This window comes from Cuculus canorus, chromosome 1, assembly GCF_017976375.1.
Source record: "Cuculus canorus isolate bCucCan1 chromosome 1, bCucCan1.pri, whole genome shotgun sequence".
NCBI lineage: Eukaryota > Metazoa > Chordata > Aves > Cuculiformes > Cuculidae > Cuculus > Cuculus canorus.
The window spans coordinates 17,358,824-17,377,228 of NC_071401.1; the positions used below are offsets into that span (position 1 = coordinate 17,358,824).

At 44.3% G+C, this 18,405-nt stretch overlaps 1 protein-coding gene across 4 annotated transcripts in view; it reads left to right on the forward strand.

Annotated features, from left to right (window-relative positions):
- The window catches only part of MYO7A (myosin VIIA), a 101,851-nt gene that overhangs the window by 27,953 nt on the left and 55,493 nt on the right, over positions 1–18,405 (forward strand). For 3 of the 4 annotated variants that reach the window (XM_054069644.1, XM_054069655.1, XM_054069666.1), the window contains exons 3-7: positions 9,595–9,708; positions 10,698–10,850; positions 13,758–13,775; positions 16,852–17,036; positions 18,244–18,365. In XM_054069644.1, coding sequence (XP_053925619.1) covers positions 9,595–9,708; positions 10,698–10,850; positions 13,758–13,775; positions 16,852–17,036; positions 18,244–18,365 — 592 coding nt within the window. The remainder of the gene's footprint in view (positions 1–9,594; positions 9,709–10,697; positions 10,851–13,757; positions 13,776–16,851; positions 17,037–18,243; positions 18,366–18,405) is intronic. The other variant, XM_054069677.1, reaches the window with a different exon arrangement.

An 18,405-nucleotide genomic window follows, 5' to 3' on the forward strand; every position in this document is an offset into this window, starting at 1 on the left:
TAATTGTTCCTATCTCTATCATCTTGTGTCAACCAAGAAACTCCACTCTTTCTCTGTTTGTAACCTCTAGGTTAATGTTTGTCTAGCTGGACTTGCTGACTACTTCCTTTAGACCGTTGATTAACATGATTGGCCTCTTGGGTCCCTACCTTCTTCTAGAGCCATCTGGATTTTCACACCTTTCACCACAGGCCAGCTGTGGTGGTGTGAAATTTTGGGATTAAAACACACACTGTGTCATTCCTCATTCCACTTGGAGTACTATTAGTGTGAAAGTTGAATTAAAACCCATGGAGAAATCATCAGAAACAAACCTGCACTTGGTAATTCCAGAGAGTTACAGCAGATGGGGCTGGTATTGTGTTGCTGAGAGCCCATGGCACAGCTCTGTGTAGTAGGATTCTTTTTTGTTACCTGTTTCCTGATGACAGAAAAGTCCAGGGGCTTCACATTCTCAAGATTTTTTTGACAGTATCCTTTCTCCTTTTGGAAGGGCTCTATTTATATCACAGAAACTCTGCATCCTTGTGGCTGGCACCTAAGAAACAAAAACCAGTATCAAGATGGTTTTGATGGCAACACAAGTATTCCCAGTATGATTTTTATGTTTTCCATTATGCTTTTTCCTGTCATTTATTCCTCTGAGGAACTGGATTTTCAAACACACCCCTGGAGCAGTCCTCTTCTCTCTTTAACAGTTATATCACAACCTCCCTCGAGATGCTATTGACTGAACTGCAAACTAACCTTCCTCTAGAACCCCTCCTCAGTAACCAAGACAACTCTCAGTGGGTAAGCAAAGGCAGTGTGTAAAAGGGCAGCGATGCTCAGATCTGGCGTGGCAGTGAAGGGAAAGCAGCTTCACTTCCTTTTCATTCAATATTCCTGAAGATGAGACATGATACTTTAAATGATAGGGCTTGTCTAGACATACCAGTGCCACTTCAGCTAAGGCAGACACTTAGCATAGACATGTTTCTGCTGGGAAAACTGCATTTACACAAGTATGGACTACTCCTAAATGGGAAAAGAATACATTTTTATTAGGATTAAGCACTTCTTTGCACTGTATCTACATTTCTGTTTATGCAGGAATAGCTGTGCAGATTACAGTAGTCCCACATCTATTTGGTACACAGAAACTAATTGCAGGCTAGATCTCAGTGAGGTTACGAAAAGACACAGAAAAGGGTAAAAGGAGCCTGAAGTAAAGAAATGAGGGAGAAAGGATCTTCCCAGAGCATGAAAGATGAAGCTGCCTGTACCATCTGAAACTCAGAAAGAGAATTTGATAGATTGTATATGAAAAATGAAAGAGATTTTGATCACAGATGGTGGGAAAATCCTGTTTTGTTTTCCCAGGAATAAAATCAGGTAAAATAATTGAATTCAAGTCGTTGCTTTTTGGCTTCTTTGTACAGCCTTTCCGAGCCAGGATGAAAAATGTCCCTTCCAATTTACATTACTGTGTATAATTATTTTTTCCCCCCTCTTCATCCATGCCATCAATTGGAATTCAAATTGAATCCTTTTTCTGAATCATTGTGATCTTGAAAAGGCTGTATACTTCAGAGGCAGAAAAATGTTAGATGGAAGTGCCTGATGCCTCCATCTGTTGCATAGTTCTGCAGTCTTCATGTTCATCAGGTGGGACTCTTCTTTCATGAATCAAATCAAACAGCTATCTGCCTTCACCCAGGGAAGTTCATCGGTGAATGAGGCAGAGCCTCCAACAGCGCTGCTCTGCGATGCCGGGGCAGTCACCCGCGTAGACAGCAGCTCTGCTCCCTCAGCCATGCTGCCAGCTGCACACTCCTGCTGCTCTGCTGCTACTTCACTGGGGCTTTGCTGATTGCCTGATGAGCCCGTTCACGGGCTAAACCAGCAAAACACTTGGCAAAAAGACGTGAAAATGTTGCTGATAGGTTAATTCCCCGAGCCGGTTCTCTGTGGGATCAAATCAAGGAAAGAGATAGGAGCATACAGCTTAACTGTATTGTTCAGCCATAGGGAACTGCTGGACTGGTCCCATCTTCCTAAAGCTAGTCACAAAGAACAAGATGCATCTAAAGGATAATATCCAAAATCTTTGTTTCTGGGTGACTAAAGGTAAGGGCTTTCCATTGTGCTTCCCATTGCAAACTAGGGAGCCCCTACCTGCACTGTCAGGTATCTGGGGAGACTGGGGGGACTATTCTCGATGGATTTAGAGTGGATCTGAGGGTTCCCAGCATGGTACTAGTGCTCTCTGTTCCTAGGACCCGAATAAATGTCTCTGTCTGACAGCACTAAATTACATGCTCCCATCATAAAGTGCTCCCCTTCTGATTCCTTCTGGGGTTATTTTTCCTCTCTCCACTTTTCCAGATTTGTATGTCTTACAATTGCTCTGATGTCTTCCTTTGAACTTCTTCTGTTTGCAGTTAGGACAGGACCCAGCCACGGGGCTAAAAGGCTCAGTCTTCATTTCCTGTTCCACTTCTGCGTCTTAGCAGATTTTTTCAATCGCATCCCAAGCGGTGGGAGATCTGATACGCAGTGCTCTGGCACGGTGTTTGGGTGGGTGACGCCCAGGGCCAGCCTAATCTGCTTGTAACGTCAATGGATTGCCGGATTCTCTGCTTTGCCTCTGATAGTAATGCTGTGGGAGTCACGGATTAAATATTCTATCTCTGTGTTTGTCTGCACACTTAAAACTCAATCCTGAGCCGAGAGATCCCAAACAGTCAACAACAAGCTCTTTGCCAAAAGCCAGGGGTGAGGTCAGGCATCACTGGGAGCTGGACCTTGTTGCACCACACTGGATTATGCCCCTGCAAACCTCATTAAATCCATCATTTTTGCTCATGAGTCTTTGACTATCCCTCAGCACCAAATGGGAAATTGTTGGGACAGGTGCCACGTTTGTGGATTGGTTTTTTCCTTCCTGTCAGTATCAAAGTTACAGGATGAGCAACCAGTGCATTGATTATTGAATTATTTAACAATTCCTCTTGCATCTCTGCCTTTGCTTCACAAAGCCTTTGTCTGTAGCATGTTACGTTGTCTGACAGCTGGTGCCTGACATACTACGAGAAATTGGGAAGAGAATTTTATTTATTTATGAAACGGGAAAATTATTACAGTTACCAACTACTAGCATATGTATTCCTTGCACTACGGTTTGTTGTTAAGTAGAAATTCAAGCCTGTTGTTCCTTTCCCAGCTTTTTTTTTTATGCCAGTGGCAACTGCATAACTAAAGATGCAGTGCAAAGAATGAATGCAAAGAATAGAGATGAGCACTCGTAATTCTCTCCTGAGTTGCTGGATCCAGGGGGAGCTTCATTAAACCGAGCAGGGAACACCCATGTGATCGAGAGCTGAATTAAATGAGACAGGTGATATCTAGAGGTGATACGTGTTTTTAGTAGAACACAGATGTTATATTGTCCAAAGGATTCCAGCAGCAGTTGGAAGTCTGCACTGCAATAACATGCTGCAACGCGTCAATACATTTAGATTTCAGTCTGCTCTCCAAATCACGTTGAAATTTGGAGCTGAGGGAGTGCCTGTGTTAGCACTTGTGTCTGTGTGCACTAAGGATTTTCTGCTTCAAACACTAAAGAAGTAAAGGACTCAGCTTGGATTTAGCTTAGATCTCTCTGGAGATCTGAGCTTGCGATTGTGCCTATTTCCAAACCAAAAAAAGCTGCACAAACAGGTTGTTTTCTATCAATTGTCAGAGATATGCCACACAGATCACATTTGGCCCACACGGTATATTAATAGCCATACTGCCAGGTATCATCTTTCTCATTTTAGAGAAGTAAGTTTAGAGCTGCAGGGAGTAATCGGTGGAGCACTAGAGCACTACTGACCCGAGTTCACTGACAGCCTCTGACAACCAGTGATTTTCCATATCCTTCAGCATTTACCTGAATATCAGCCCTTAGGGTTCCCCACGTAGGGGGTAGGATCCATCTTAGCCAGCTTTGGGCACCCGTACTGTAGATTTCTATGTGGAAACTGTCTTCTTCACACGCTCCTTTAGGTCAGTATCATCTAACCTATTTTAATTACCTGCTTTATGCAGAGGTGACCGTAGAAGTGCCTCTTTCTTTCCCTTGAATGCAGGCTAGACTAGACTAGAATATTTCAGTTGGAAGAGACCTACAATGATCATCTAGCAAAGATCTGAATGTTTTGCTCAGACATGGACACATGCACTGGGTTAGCTGAGTCCCACCTCACCTGTTTCACTGAACAATTCACCTTTTCAGTGATGGCTGCAATACAACCAGCTCAAGAACTCTTCCTCAGCCCTGGAAGAGTCTGGTACATTCACTTCGTGTCTGAAAACCAGGCGTGGACAAAGAAACCCAAGCTTACATCATATTAGGTTGCTCATCAGCTGTGAGGGTGGTTTCTGCAGGTGGTATTTCCCTTTTGTCTCCAGTATTGAGGTCCACACAACCGCGGTACCACTTAACAGGAGCTTATGTCTCAGCAGCAGCATAAACCTATTGCCTGGGTCACATCAGTCCTTTAGAACAAGTATTTGCCCCTTACTATGTGTGTGCACCAAGTGTGTCATAGCAGGACCTTGTTCTCAGCTGTACCTGCTGTAGCCAAGGTATAGTGAATCATCAGATCAGGGTCCAGCATGGCTCTTCAGACTCATGCTTCTATCTCTGCAATGAAGAGTCTAATGTTACACTGGGGAGCTGCAATCTAAATTGGATGGCATTGCTGACAGGCTGCCAGCCAGCTAAAGGTTTGGTTTCCTCCATGATGCCCCTCCCCTTATTGTCCTAAGCGCGTTTATTTGTTTCACACATTAGGCATAGCACATTCCCTTAGAAAAAACATGTTGATAGGAGGCTTAATGCTGCTGCTCTGCCTCTTGATGCATACAGAAGAGAGGCTGGTTTCCAAGCTGGGTCATCCCTTCAGAGAGATGGGACTTCTTGTTTCCAGCAGCCAGCATGCTCAAGCCATTCAGACAGCACTGCAAATGCCAAGTGGCTCTGGCTAACACACGTGACAGTCTAACAAGTCCCCAGTAAACCTCCTACTATCAGAGGAGCAATGCAAAAGATACTCAATGGGAGGAAATGTGTGGGATGGCAGACCTTCAGCAGCCTCAGTGTCAGGGGAAAAATAAACCACTGCTGTAATAGGGCTGCAGAGACTGAATTCAGCCCTCTGGGCTTCCATCTGTACTTTGCTCCAAGGTTAAGCTGGGGTATTGCATTCCTCTGCTCCTTAGTTTATTCTTCGTTAGCCCACAGAGATACACAGCCTCAGAAATGTGGTACAGGGTGTAGCTGAGCAGTGATCGTAATGTCTGCTCAGTGCAAAGTGAGATAAATAAATTGGCTGCTCTTTCTCAGATCTGCTGCTCCCATGCTGCTCCAGTTACCATGGTGTGGCAATGAGGAAAGGTGTGCTGGTGAGCAAAGAGCATCTGTAGGACCCAGCTCAAATCCAAAGAGCCCATCCTGTGAGTCTCTTTATATGTATTTATTCAGTCCTTCCTGGGGCCCAGCTATAGTGGCCCCTTAAATTCTCTAAATGAGCAGAATGAGCTAGTTTGAAGTTTAAAAAGAGCTAGTTTAAAGTGAGAAATCTCCAGTGTATCTAAGATAGGACAGGAAAAAGAAAATCTGGGGTGACTGTAAAATGTCTTGTGCTCTTCTGGCTAGGTCAGCAGTCCTGGTTAGTCCTTTCTAGAACAGTTGTCCCTATATACAAGGAGAGACTGCAAAAGCAGGTGTGTACAGTGAGTGTGACTTCATCATCTCCATGGTCCTTATGTTCAGCACATTTTCATCCGCAGCCTTGACAGTCCTCTCATGTATAGGCACAGAAGCTGTGCTCCTCTGAACACCATCTACTCAATTATTTAAAATTTGGTTGCTATGGATCTACTCAAGGTGATCAGTTTAAAGAAAATGCAGATGGTCTCTGGTTTTGAGTTCCCACTGCGCTTTGGTTAATTTGGTATGTAAAGGTATTAGGTTAATTAAATACCATGTGTTGCATGGGGACTGGCTGCATTTGTGGATTAATAAGTACCTGAGTGTCTTCTGTGCTGAAAGTCCTCAAGCTGGCAGATGATTATTTCACTAAGAAAGGAAGGTAACAGAGAGAAGTCACGGGGAAATGAAGAAGTTTCCTGTTAAACCTGCAGTCACTTTTGCAGAACGGGTGGTTGCAGTATCCTTTAGGTCTCTGATGAAGTATCACCCCTTCCTGGAAAGCCTGGAAGAATTTAAGTGAAGAGAAGCAAAGTTATTCAATTTGCTTTGAAACTTTTGCACAGCTAGTAGTCTGGAGCATGCTAGCTGGCCAGTGGAGGACCATGCCTGGTGTATGGAAATTTTTCTGCTAGGAGAATATCTTTACCAAGAGCCATACAGTGAATTGGGTCAGAGGGTGTCCTGCAAGCAGCAGGCATGGTCACACTGGAGATCTAAAGCAAATCGGCCACAGCTCTTTGGCATTCGTGGTGGAATATATGTAGAAAGCAGAGAGAGGGACAAATACCACTTCAAGATTTCAGAGATGTTGAAGAGGAAGAAAGTCGTTTTTATGCAGCCATGCTCTGAGGTGGTGGAAGATCAGGAGAGAGACCAGGGCAAATGGACACTACTCCGCAACGTCAACCAGGCCCTGAAGCCCACGACCATTTTAGCGGTAAGGTATGGGGTCCCAAGCTCTGAGAATGGCTGGAATCTTTCAAGATACTCTGAAATTGGTCTCACTGTTTCGTGGGATGCTCATACTGCTTATGCCAGCTGCTTTCACCTTCTTCCTGAGTTTTTATTCCCCCACAAGCCCTGCAGCTCCCCTGTGGTGCAAACTTCTTGCTCTTTGCATTTGGAAGCTCCTTTTCATGAATTGTACTGATTTGTGTGCACTCATCATGGTATTTCTTCCTCTTGCACTGCTCTTTGGTTGTCACTGCCCATAGCTTGTGAAGTCCTGAGGGCCTGCCCCAGAGCATTTGGAAGGACACTACTAGCACCCAGTGGCTGCATTGTGGAGGAAGATTTGGACCATATTGATACTGTGAAGTGACTGGTGGTATTCTCACTTCTCCAGTACTCTGTCATGTGTGCTGGAAAATAAACTGCATCAGTCTAGGCATGAGGCAGGTTATGCAACATATAAGCCAGTCCTCCCAAGCTGGTAGATGCATGAATTGCCCCGATTTGCCCTGAAATCCCCAATATATCTGCTGCATTTTAGGCTGATCCAAAGATGATTGCATCAGCAGAAGGAGTGTAAGTGACTTCCATGTGTTTTAATTCAAATTGATTAAAGTCAGGGGAGGAAATAAGTCAGCATTCTTAATAAGTTATGTGATTTTTTAGCCCCCTAGACCTTTCTGAGCTTACCAGCTTAGCCCATCCCATAAGACTTGCTTTTTTCACCATTATTAAGAACTGCACTTTAATGTATTTAGAAAGAGCATTTTGAAGGGACAAGCACTCTGTGCATTAGGCAGGCAAAGCACAGGAGTTGTCTCAGTGGTAGTACAGTATCAATTTACGTTAGAGAGAGCAGACTGCCTTTTTATCTCAGCTGTGGGGTAACAGAATGTATGAAGTAGGCTGCTTTTACAGCTGTTCAGAATTAGAGATTAAAAACACCCCAGCATTACAATTCTTATTTTCTTGATTGCGAGCAATTTTTTCATAGCTGCTAAGGTATCAGAAAGGCTTTCTACTGAGTGGGGACTGAGCAACATGGCTCTTCTTTTGCTGACACCTTGATCAAGTTACCCATCCTGTGCATAAATTCACCGCGCTATGCAGCAAGGATAACGGTGTTGAATACTCTGAAAAGCTTTGAAAGTCTTGGATCAAAAGAGCTAAGAAATAAATATTAATGTAAGTGGATTTATAATGTATCTGCGCATGATTTATTGCATTCATTAGTTGTTGATTTTTTTAACTGAGTTATGAGATGTGAGGGTAAGGCAGTTAATGAGAAAAAGATCTAAATATTATATTACTTGAGCTGGATAAAGATACTTACAACACTGCTGTGGCACAACTCTCTGAGGAAAAGAAAACCCAGACTAAGGGCTGGATCCTCAGCTTCACATAAGCAGGATGTCTTTGTTGATATCCTAGGTGAAACTAGCATGCAGCTGCCAAGGGTGGAGTCTACTACAAAGTGACTGGGGACTCCTCATGTGTGGTGTCCATGTGTGGGTCTCTGGGTATGGTCTTGCATCCCTGTGTCACTCACAGGTTAGTGCCTCTCAGAGGTCCTGGTAAGCAATGACTTGGATGATGAATGTTTCACCGTGTTGCTGGATGTCTCCAGTTACCACTGCCCAGAATGGAGCTGAAGGTTGTTCATCAGCCCATTGAGTCAATTCAAATCTGGAAATACTCTGTCCACAAAAATGGTCAATTGTGGTTGCTTAGGAAAAGGTTTACAGCAGAGCACATGAAAAGGGATCCCTCTCGTCCTTCACTTATCCTTCTCCCAGCAATTTTTCAGGCTTCAAAAGGTAGATATTGCATTTGCATCATGCTTAATAGGTACAAGTAGAGCTGCCCTCCAGGTATGTGGCATTAGGTGGGGCTACAGGTTCACAACATTAAATTCAGGTGCATGAAAAAGTACATTTGCATGCTTGATGCAAACACGCCTGACAATAATTTAACTAGGCGGCTCCCAGTTTTAGCATCTCTTCACATTGAAAATAGGGGTGAGAAATAATTCTGCCTTGTTTTGTAGAGTGCGCATCCTGCTTGGAAGGTTAGTTTTTGGTTATTTTAGGGGTTGTTTTTGTATTGAGGAAAATAGCTTCTTTAAAAGCCTGTTTATATTCCAGTAATTTAATATCCACAAAGCTGATGAGCAGATAGTCCCTGCCCAGCAGGATCAACAAGAGGTCTAGAGGATCACCAGTGACATGGAGTGGGTGGAAAGGGGTCAACTGCTCACCATGTGTTCCAAAACGAAAACAAAGAGGTCACAAATGAAAGAGGTGACACATTTGAAAAATACAAAAGGACACAGTTTTTCAAAGTATTTGTAGCTAAGCTACTCTTTTGAGGTTATGGATGCCAAAGCTTTGCACAACTTCAGGAAGGAACTGGACTTGCTCATCCCCTTTATACTAATCGCCAAGAAAAGAGAATGGATATTTGATAGTGATTACCTGCAAGGAAAAATTGTGCCACAAGCCTCCAGACAAGGCTTTTTCAGAGCTCAAAACTATCTCCTAACATGACTTTCTAGACTTGTACATTACATAGAGGGAAACCTCTACCTCAGTCGTGTTTTTCTACCTGTATCGCTGCTCTGTAACCTGCTTGCAGGATGCAGCCTGTGACCAACACACACTCACAAGCTCACGAAACAGAGAGATAAGTGCAGTGGGTGTATGCTGTGTGGAGCATACCCCGTTGCTATTACCTTGCAGGGGGTTTCCTGAGCATCTGTGGGAAAGGGATGATTTGTGGTTTGCAAAGGAAGTCATTTGACTCATAACAATGATATGGGTACAAGATATCAGCAAGTTGTATCCCAAGGGATGCTGAACGTCCTGCAGCCCTGAGTGTAACTGTCCTTTCTTTGGTTCCAGGGGGATTATGTGTGGATGGACCTCAAAACTGGACGAGAATTCGATGTCCCCATTGGAGCAGTGGTCAAACTGTGTGACTCTGGACAGATCCAGGTTGTGGATGATGAAGGCAATGTACGTACAAAAGGTTGTAATGACCCTTCTTCTCTCTGGGTCTGGTTAGGTCAGGGGTCATAGGATCATGATGGCTGACTTCATCACGGGTTTCTTGTGTGTCCTTGGGAATCAACTGTGCTGGAGTTTTCTATTTGTAAGGGCAAGATAACGTTGTGTCCCTACTTTTGTGGTGGTACTAGGACTGAAAGGTTGAGTAGCTTCAGTGATAACAGAGGCCTCCAAAGTGTCTTTAAATAGTGCCTTGAGCAAATCATCCTTGACCTGCTGTTCCTTTGCTGCTGTCCATTCCTTCCTGAACTTCTGCTAATACAGGATGTGACCAAACCCTGGTTCTTCTTCAACCTCTCGCCTCTACTTCTTGCAGTAGTGGCTATTTTAGAGGAACAACTATATCACAAGCCGAGCATCACCAGAGGAGGTGCTCTGTCCTTTGTAATGTTTCTTCCAGCCTGACATAGTTGTGAGTGCTCTCATTTCCTTCAAGGATGGCATAAAGAGATTTGTTTCAACAGGGTCCTTGTCAAATTTGTAGTAGCTTTTGAAACCCTTTAGTTTAAATGAGACTCTGCCAATGAAAGTGTGATTTTTCCACCCCTTGCATCCTTCTCTCCTCTTCTAAATCATCTTTTGTCTGCTCACCAGTATTCAGTGGCAGAGGGTTAACCAGTGATGTGAAAATGTAGTTGTGTGAAAGGAATAACAAATCTGATGTTTGCTAGAAACATGCAGCCCTGGATGACGCTTCTGCCGGGATGGCTCATGTCTCATGTCACTTGCCGCTCCAGTAAACGAAAAGATGTTTTCCTTCTTCTTCTAGGAATCTTTCAAATTAATCACTGGCATGTCCCAGGGATAGAAGTTGTAGCCTGTGTGCTAATGCTTTCACAGTATTTTCTTCTGTCTGGTCCTTCTGTCTGGGGTGGGCTGTTCCTCATCCCGATGGTCTCTCATTTGACTTATCTTTCTTTGTCCTCACTCACGTCCAGGAGCACTGGATTTCACCACAGAATGCCAGCCACATCAAACCCATGCATCCCACCTCCATCCATGGAGTGGAGGACATGATCCGCCTGGGGGACCTGAACGAGGCTGGAATCCTCAGGAACCTGCTGATCCGCTATCGGGAGCACCTCATCTATGTGAGTGTCCTCCCCACCTTCTCCTCCTGCTCTGAACTATGTCCCCTGCTCTCCTTAGCTTTGGGGAATGCACATGGAGGAAAGCCTGATTGAACTGTAGAGGACACGTTGCAGAGTTTATGGATGGCCAAGTGAAAGACCCCATATGCAATGACTAAAGTCCGTGCCACTTCACCGCGTAGCCCCTGTAGAAGCTTTGAGGACGTGCATTAACTTCCTGCACACACAATAAGCAGTTAAACCAAGGCCATGTGCATGCTGTAGTAATCCCAAAGCAAAAGCTTCCAGGAACTGCGTGTTGTATTTAGCTCTTCTGCCTTCTCTGTCTGAACCATTAACACATTCAACACAAGTGGGTGAAGGCAACAATTACTGAAGGTACAAGGGATGGAGAAAGGATGAGGACATGCCTCCATGAAAAAATGGGAAAAAATAAGTGTGCAACTCCTAAAACAGCTCTAAAGTATCACCCACATCTGTTTTTATAATTTCTTAGCTCTGGGTTGACTGGGATCCTGACAGCTGATCTCTGGGGACAGCAGTGTGCTTCCTTAGGTCAGCTCGGTCATGTCATGCCCAGTGGACCCAGTGCAGCCTTGCCAACCTAACCAGATACTCAGAAATTGAGGGTTTTAAAGAAAATCAGCCAGAACAGCATTCTTTCCTACAATAACATCGCAAAGGCCACCGTCCCAGCAGGACAAGAGTCAGCATTCAAGTCTCTGTACCAGTTTTATCAGTGTGCTGTATCTCTGGTGCACATTCTTGAGGATGAAGTGTGGAGTGTATGTGTGTTTGCTGCTAGCTAGTGTGCTCTAACAGCCTATGCAAATACGGAAAATATGGTATTGCTCTCAAATCCTGTAGTTTTCAGTTACTCAGATAAGTGTCTCTTGTGCCTTTGAAGGCCTTTTCAAAGCCCCTTGCGTATCTAATTTTTAAAGGCTCTAGAGACTACTAGATTTTCGGGCCAGAACGTATTACAGGACAGTCTGACCTCCTAGATACCATAAGCTAGCAGACTATATTCAGGATTTTATCTGTCAAGACTGCTTGTTCTGCTTGATGTCCACTGCCTTTTGAAAGGATGGTTTGGGATTAAAGCTGGGCAATGATGGAGAGCACACTACTATGTCACGTAGGGTGTTCATACAGTTGCCCCAGCTCTGGCAGATATTAATCTCTTCTTTCAGAGATGGGTTTTAATCCTAGAAGAAGAGGATATGGCAGCTGAAAAGGCCCCTCTAATTTTTTCAAAGCTTGGAGGAGAATTGAAACCCCCAAAATCATCTCTCACCAAGGCACCTTATTTGTTGTGCATAATGCCTAGGTCCCCTGTATTGTCCGATTAGGGAAGAAGTCATGACCAGAAAATGATTCAGATGTTAAACAAACATAGTTACTCCCTGGAGCACCCTTTAGGGAGCCTCAGCCATTTCTAATGCTAAACTAGCAAAAGTTAGCTGGGCCAAATTCAGACTTGAGGTGTTGTCTCCTTGTGCACTAAGCACTCATGGCAGTCACCATAGTGCCAAAAGAGCCAAGACTGCCTTTCAGCTGTGCAAAAATAGGTGCCTGTCAGATGAGGTGATTGCTTTAGAGCTGTCTGGAGCTTGACTGTCATAGAAGAGTTTATGTTGGAAGGGAAGTTCACATTGGAGGTTTATAGTCCAACATCCTATAGTCAAACATCAAAGTCAGATGTAGTATGTAGTATTCATGTGGATAACTGCATTCAGGCAGCCTGAATGCCACCCAAGAAGTACAGATAGCAAATAATTTTTAGCTGACGAGGTCACTCAGGGAACATTTGTCCACTGAGCATTGCCCCTTTTTCTCCTGTTTGTGGGCACTCTGCAGTGCCAAGTAGATCCCTGCAGCTGTGTCTTGCTCTCTGAGAAAGTTGGGATCAAGCTGGATATTTTTGAAGGGGTGCCCATGCACCTTTCCCAGGGTCCCTACGTCATCAGGCAAGCACCCATTGCCTCATTAAGGGAACAAAGGTTCTCAGATAAGATTTCATGTGTGCAATATCAGACTGTCCCTGAATAAAAGAAGCTCCTTCAGTACAGCTCTGCCTCTGAGTTCCCTCAGCAAGCTATTCACAGGCATCCAGGGGAATTATGAACACAAATGAGCACTAGACAGAGAGTTATTTGGCTACATCATACTAATAAAGGCTAATGCAGCTTCTAACCTGGGCATGAGTGTGGATGGTGATTTGGTCTGAAGAGACTCAGTAAGCACGTAATTTCCCTGTGAATTCTTTGTATCTGATGATGACAGAGTCATGTGTCCTACAGAGCTACTGCGTAAGGGATTGCTACATCCCATGAAGAGATTTGCATCACAGAGGTTCCACGTTACTGTGCTTTTATTGTTCCACATCACTAGTGGCTTTAGAGTGCCAGCTCATGATCCTGGGCACAACACAGCAATTAGTGTTGTCTCAGAATCAGAACAACACTGTCAAAATTATATAGAGTGCATAGCTTGATAGAGGGGCACATAAACCACCTCTGTCTATGCATGTGTTGTTGAAGGCTTGGGAACTCAACTTTAGATCTCTTCTTTTAAGAAAGGTGGCATTAGAAGGAGTAGATTTGTATCATTTGTGGTAAATATCGATGGCAGTTTTGCAAAGCCAGGGTACTATATGGATGCCATGTGGGCAGGGGACTCACAGTCTCCCGAGACATTTTTTTTCTGGGGTATAATTCCATCTGTCTTAAAGACTGTGAATTGATTTTACCTTCACTGTTTGAAAGCATTTCTAAACCTGCTGAGTAAGAGGTGACTTTTCCAATTGGACTTCAGTTCCTCTTGTTTCCACATCTCCTTAGCTTTGTGGAGGATGTAATTCTGCAATAAAATATAATTTTCCTTTTTCTTCTCTCTCACTATAAGACAAACTGCGGTGGGAGGGTAAGTATGACTCTCAGTGCTATCATTTGCAATTGCTGTCATGCTTTCCACTGGATCATTTGTTTCTGTTCACCATTGTGGCATCCTCATTTACTTTTGCATCACCATTGCTACTGCTTCACAAATGCACTGAGAGCATCATCCATTTGCTACAGAGCTTGGCCCTCATGGTGAAGTTGTGTCACCTTCCCAGAGCTGGAAAGTGTCCACCCTGTGAGTGCAGTTAAAGCTATAGGTGCTTCTCAATAATGACCTCAGCCAGAAGGACAAAAGATTCTGCAGCAAAATGAGAAAAAAATCAACAAGGGCTTGTTGCCCACGGTTTGGCAGAAAAACTGCCCAAAAGAGAAACTGTGCTGGGTAGCAACAGTGTCTGGTGGAGAGTTTGGACTCCTGAGTAATGTTAAATCTCTTTATCTGAAGACAAAAGCAATTCCTGCTGCTGTTCTCCAAGGGTTGCCAAACTACGCTAATGTTTTGTAGAGCTTTAGCCCCGTAAAAATCCAGATGAAGTCAGCCATGGTGCTCTGGGTAGTGAGGGAAGCAGGCTCAGAAAGGATTTGTTTGGGGGCTAATTAAAATGTAGGTCATGCGGGCAGAATTTGCACCAAGATTTGGTTTCTGTGATCAGCTATGGCAAAGCTCCTGCTTATCAGCAAATCTTTATTTTCCCAAGTGAGGAGTGCTTTGCCTTCACCCAGCAATAGAAACCTAAGAGATAATATTTCCTTGGAGGTACCCTTTGGCCCTTCATCAGCAAAGTGGACAAAGTTTTGCATGTCATCAGCTGTGAGAATTGGGCAAATTGTATTTATCAACTAGAAATGACCTACAAAAACAAGCAATGTACAAGAGTTCATGCTGACAAAGTATTTTGTGGATCACAAGAGAAGTGTTAGTGAAAACATCCAGAAAGCATTCCTACAACTAATGGTTAACTCCTGCTTTAAAATGCCTTCTGCATTTGGGGCTGGGTAGACCGGCACGGCTGGAACGCAGGGGTTTCAGAGACATCTGCAAAGAGTCATTCTTTTTGAGAAAAGGGTCAAGGAAGATTAGAGTTGTCCCTAAAATTAACTTGGTGATAACCTATGAAGAGAAAACAGTCTTCCAAGTATCCCGCCCAGGACTGATAGGAGTCTTGGGGTTCATTTGAGATCTTAGTGACATAATCCCATTCAGAAATCGAGCTCACTCCTTCTCTGAGCACTAAGTTTACCTGTTCTGAAGGCTGCTGTGGGACTTCTGTGCTCCCTTATGTCAATGCTGCCACCTCTAGCAGCCAGGCTGTGTGATTTTATAGCCAATTTCTACCCTCTGGATTTCTGATAACTTTGTTCTTGAGCTTAAAGAGCTTTTTTCCTTCACTGGCACATAAGCCCCTAATAGAGAGAAGACTGTCACCTCCTTTCTCAGTTACCTTTGTAAAGTTAAACCTCAGCTGGGACTGAACAGAAAGGTTTTCTTTGGTGTTGGCCATGAAGCTGGAAAGTGAGGAGTCCCTAAGGGCTTTCAGCATCGCTACTCTAAGGCACAATTGCCATCTACTGGCTGCCTTTCAGGAAGCCTGAGCTGGGGGGAAGTGTTGCATAGGTGGTGGCAGACAAATTATCATCTGACTCCGCTCAAGCCCTTTCCATCATGATTGAGGGATACAGGACTTGATGGGAGAAACTCGACCTGGGGCTTTTGTGTCCAAGTCTCCTTTTGCACTCATCTCACCAACAGTGCTAGTTATTTTGCTGCCTTCAGAAATAAGGAACAGCTCAGGCTTGTTTTATTCATCAGCTAGTTTCCAATATGCCCCAAAAGAGGAGCAGCCAGTAGAGCATGGAGAGATTTTCTTTCAATTCACAAGCATCCTTGCCTCTGCCACTTTGTTGCTTTGTGCCAAAGGCCTACTGTAGGTTTTAGGCTATGCAGATAAAAAGAGAACTTACACGTTCTTATGTTGAAATGGTGTTTGGTTTTTTTTTCCTGAAAACAATGAATTCAGCAATGGGAGCGCTTTTACTCAATTGTCCCACCAGGAAAGAAAGGTGAGATTAATCTTAGAACTTCAGTTGCCAAAAGTTAGCCTAGAGAAGGCAACTTGGCTCCTTTGAACTCATGGAGTGAAAGTAGCCTTCATCTCATGCCCCTTGGTTAGCCCAAGGTGGAGCCCCGTTGACTCACTTGCTCTAAACACTAACTTTTAGATAGCTGGATTCGAGATCTTCGTTTCGAGATTTTCGTTCTCTGCCTTGAGCGTGGGATGTGGCCAAACCTCCTAACCTCAGAGCTGCATCTTAGTAAGATGACAAAGATCATAGTCCTCTGGCGAGGGGCTTAAGAGAGTTGTCTCCTGGAAGGGCCCAAAGAAAAGAGCAAGATACCACAAAGGAGTTCGCTGCCCAAGGTCCAGGACAGCCTTGTTCATTTGAGTGCCACAGAGAGCAGAGTATGGACCAAAGGCCATTTCCAAAATTTCAGAAATTGCTGTTGTGGGGTGTGGCAGGACTTTGTGGGCCATATCCACGTGCGCAGGTTTAAAGTGCAGCATGGAGAAGTTTGGTTAGGCAGAGGTGGTAGAGAAGAACGTATGGCAGAGGGAGGCTTAGCAGCTCTGTCATGATTTGTAAAACCAGGTTGAGGGACATCTGTCAGGAACGGTTTGAATCCAGTTGATCCTGCTTTGAAACATGGTCTTCAGGTTCCTTTCATCTCTAGCTTGTCATAATTTGTGTAATGCAATAAATATGTATGAATATGTGCTGGCTCAGGTGATATATTTGCAAATATGAGCTTAACTTGAAACTCTGAATCTTAACTGAGGAGCATCCAAAATATGGTTAAGGCTTGAATCCATGCTGTGCATGAACAGGGATGAGTATGTTCTGATTTAGATAGTTTTGAGACTTTGGTTCCCCTTTTTGCTCCAGGCTCCACTCTGCAAGCATCTTTGACTTGGCCATCATTTTTCATCTAGCTTTTGAAAGGCCTTGTTTTTTTCTGGCCTCCATGCACCATTCAAGCTGATAAAGCCATTCAGCTACGTCTCACTGTTCCCTTAAACCTTCATGTGCTTCTCCCCCAGACATATACTGGATCAATACTGGTAGCAGTAAACCCCTACCAGCTCCTACCCATCTACTCACCTGAGCAGATACGCCTGTACACCAACAAAAAGATCGGTGAGATGCCACCGCACATCTTTGCAATTGCTGACAACTGCTACTTCAACATGCAGCGCAACAACAAGGACCAGTGCTGTATCATAAGGTGAGTTGATGAATTTGCAGATGGGCCATATGCTGAAAATGGGTGCTCATCACCTGCAATGTGGTTGATGGGGAACATCTTATAAAATAGAATCAGAAATTTGAATGACCTATTAGATCTGCCATCAACATATTCCCAGTGCAGAAGTGGTCTCTGTCTGCAGTCACTGTTCCAGGTAAAAATGCTTTATTGATCCTTTGGTATTTACCTTACAACACAGTAGATCTCATACCTCCCCTTTTAAATTTAAATTCAGTACATCAACAGACATCAAGGATGCAGAGACCTGTACGTTCTACACAAGTCTCTGCTCTGGACTGGTCAGCCTTGGGAATCAAGAAGTGCCTGGTCACAGTTATGGGTATAGTCCACTCCAGTGTCTGTCCCAAATGGTGGTATGAACCAGATTTTGTTCCCTCAGCCGTCCAACACTATCCTGTCAAGTTCTGAACCCTCAAACAGCCTTTATGCTTTCAAGATACCACTTCTCTCTACATATCTTCAGATATGTGGGACTGAAAAGGCCATGTAGTAATGATCTTGCAGGGCTAAAAAAGCATCATATGGGGTTAGAGGAGAGTCAAGGTCAGGCATGACATGGTGTGCCTGTGGCAGCCCACCCTGAAAGGTGGGGCAACTTGGCAATGGGGTCAGGGCTCAGTCCCTGCTTTTCTTTAATTAAACATCAGAAAGGTCCATTTCAATGACTTATACTGGCTACCCCATATACTGGACAGGCCACAGATTCACAGCAAGGGATTTCTGCCCTGCCCTTCCTTGTGTTTCACTGTCTGCCTTCTAGTGCATTTTAGCACTGGCCGTGTAGCTGCTCCGTAGGACCAGCCAGCCTCCTGACCACAGGCTCATGGTCTGGTCCTCATATCTGGAAAAGCATTGTCTGAAAGTGCTTCATGACCTTCCTAGTGCAGATTGAGTGCTGTTATTTGCGGGAGAGATCCAAACCCAAGCAACAGCTTGGGCCAAATGGACTGTGAAGCAAATCTGGATCTTGGCTGGAAGCTGTCTGTTACTGTGTCCTACCATTTCAACCAGCCCATGGGATGCTGGAAACGCATCCTTAGTGGCTTCATTCTACTTGCCTTAACAGAAGAGAAGCAGTGAGAGCAGTCCCTGGATGACAGAGAGAAGGACATTGGCAGGGGGGCAGCAGGGCTTTCACTGACTTCAATTGCTGTTGTCTTTGCAGCGGTGAATCCGGAGCAGGGAAGACAGAAAGCACAAAACTGATTTTACAGTTCCTGGCAGCCATCAGCGGTCAGCACTCCTGGATTGAGCAGCAGGTCCTGGAGGCAAATCCCATCTTGGAAGGTGAGGTCTCAGTTGACAGAGGCAGCTTTTTTGCTGGCAA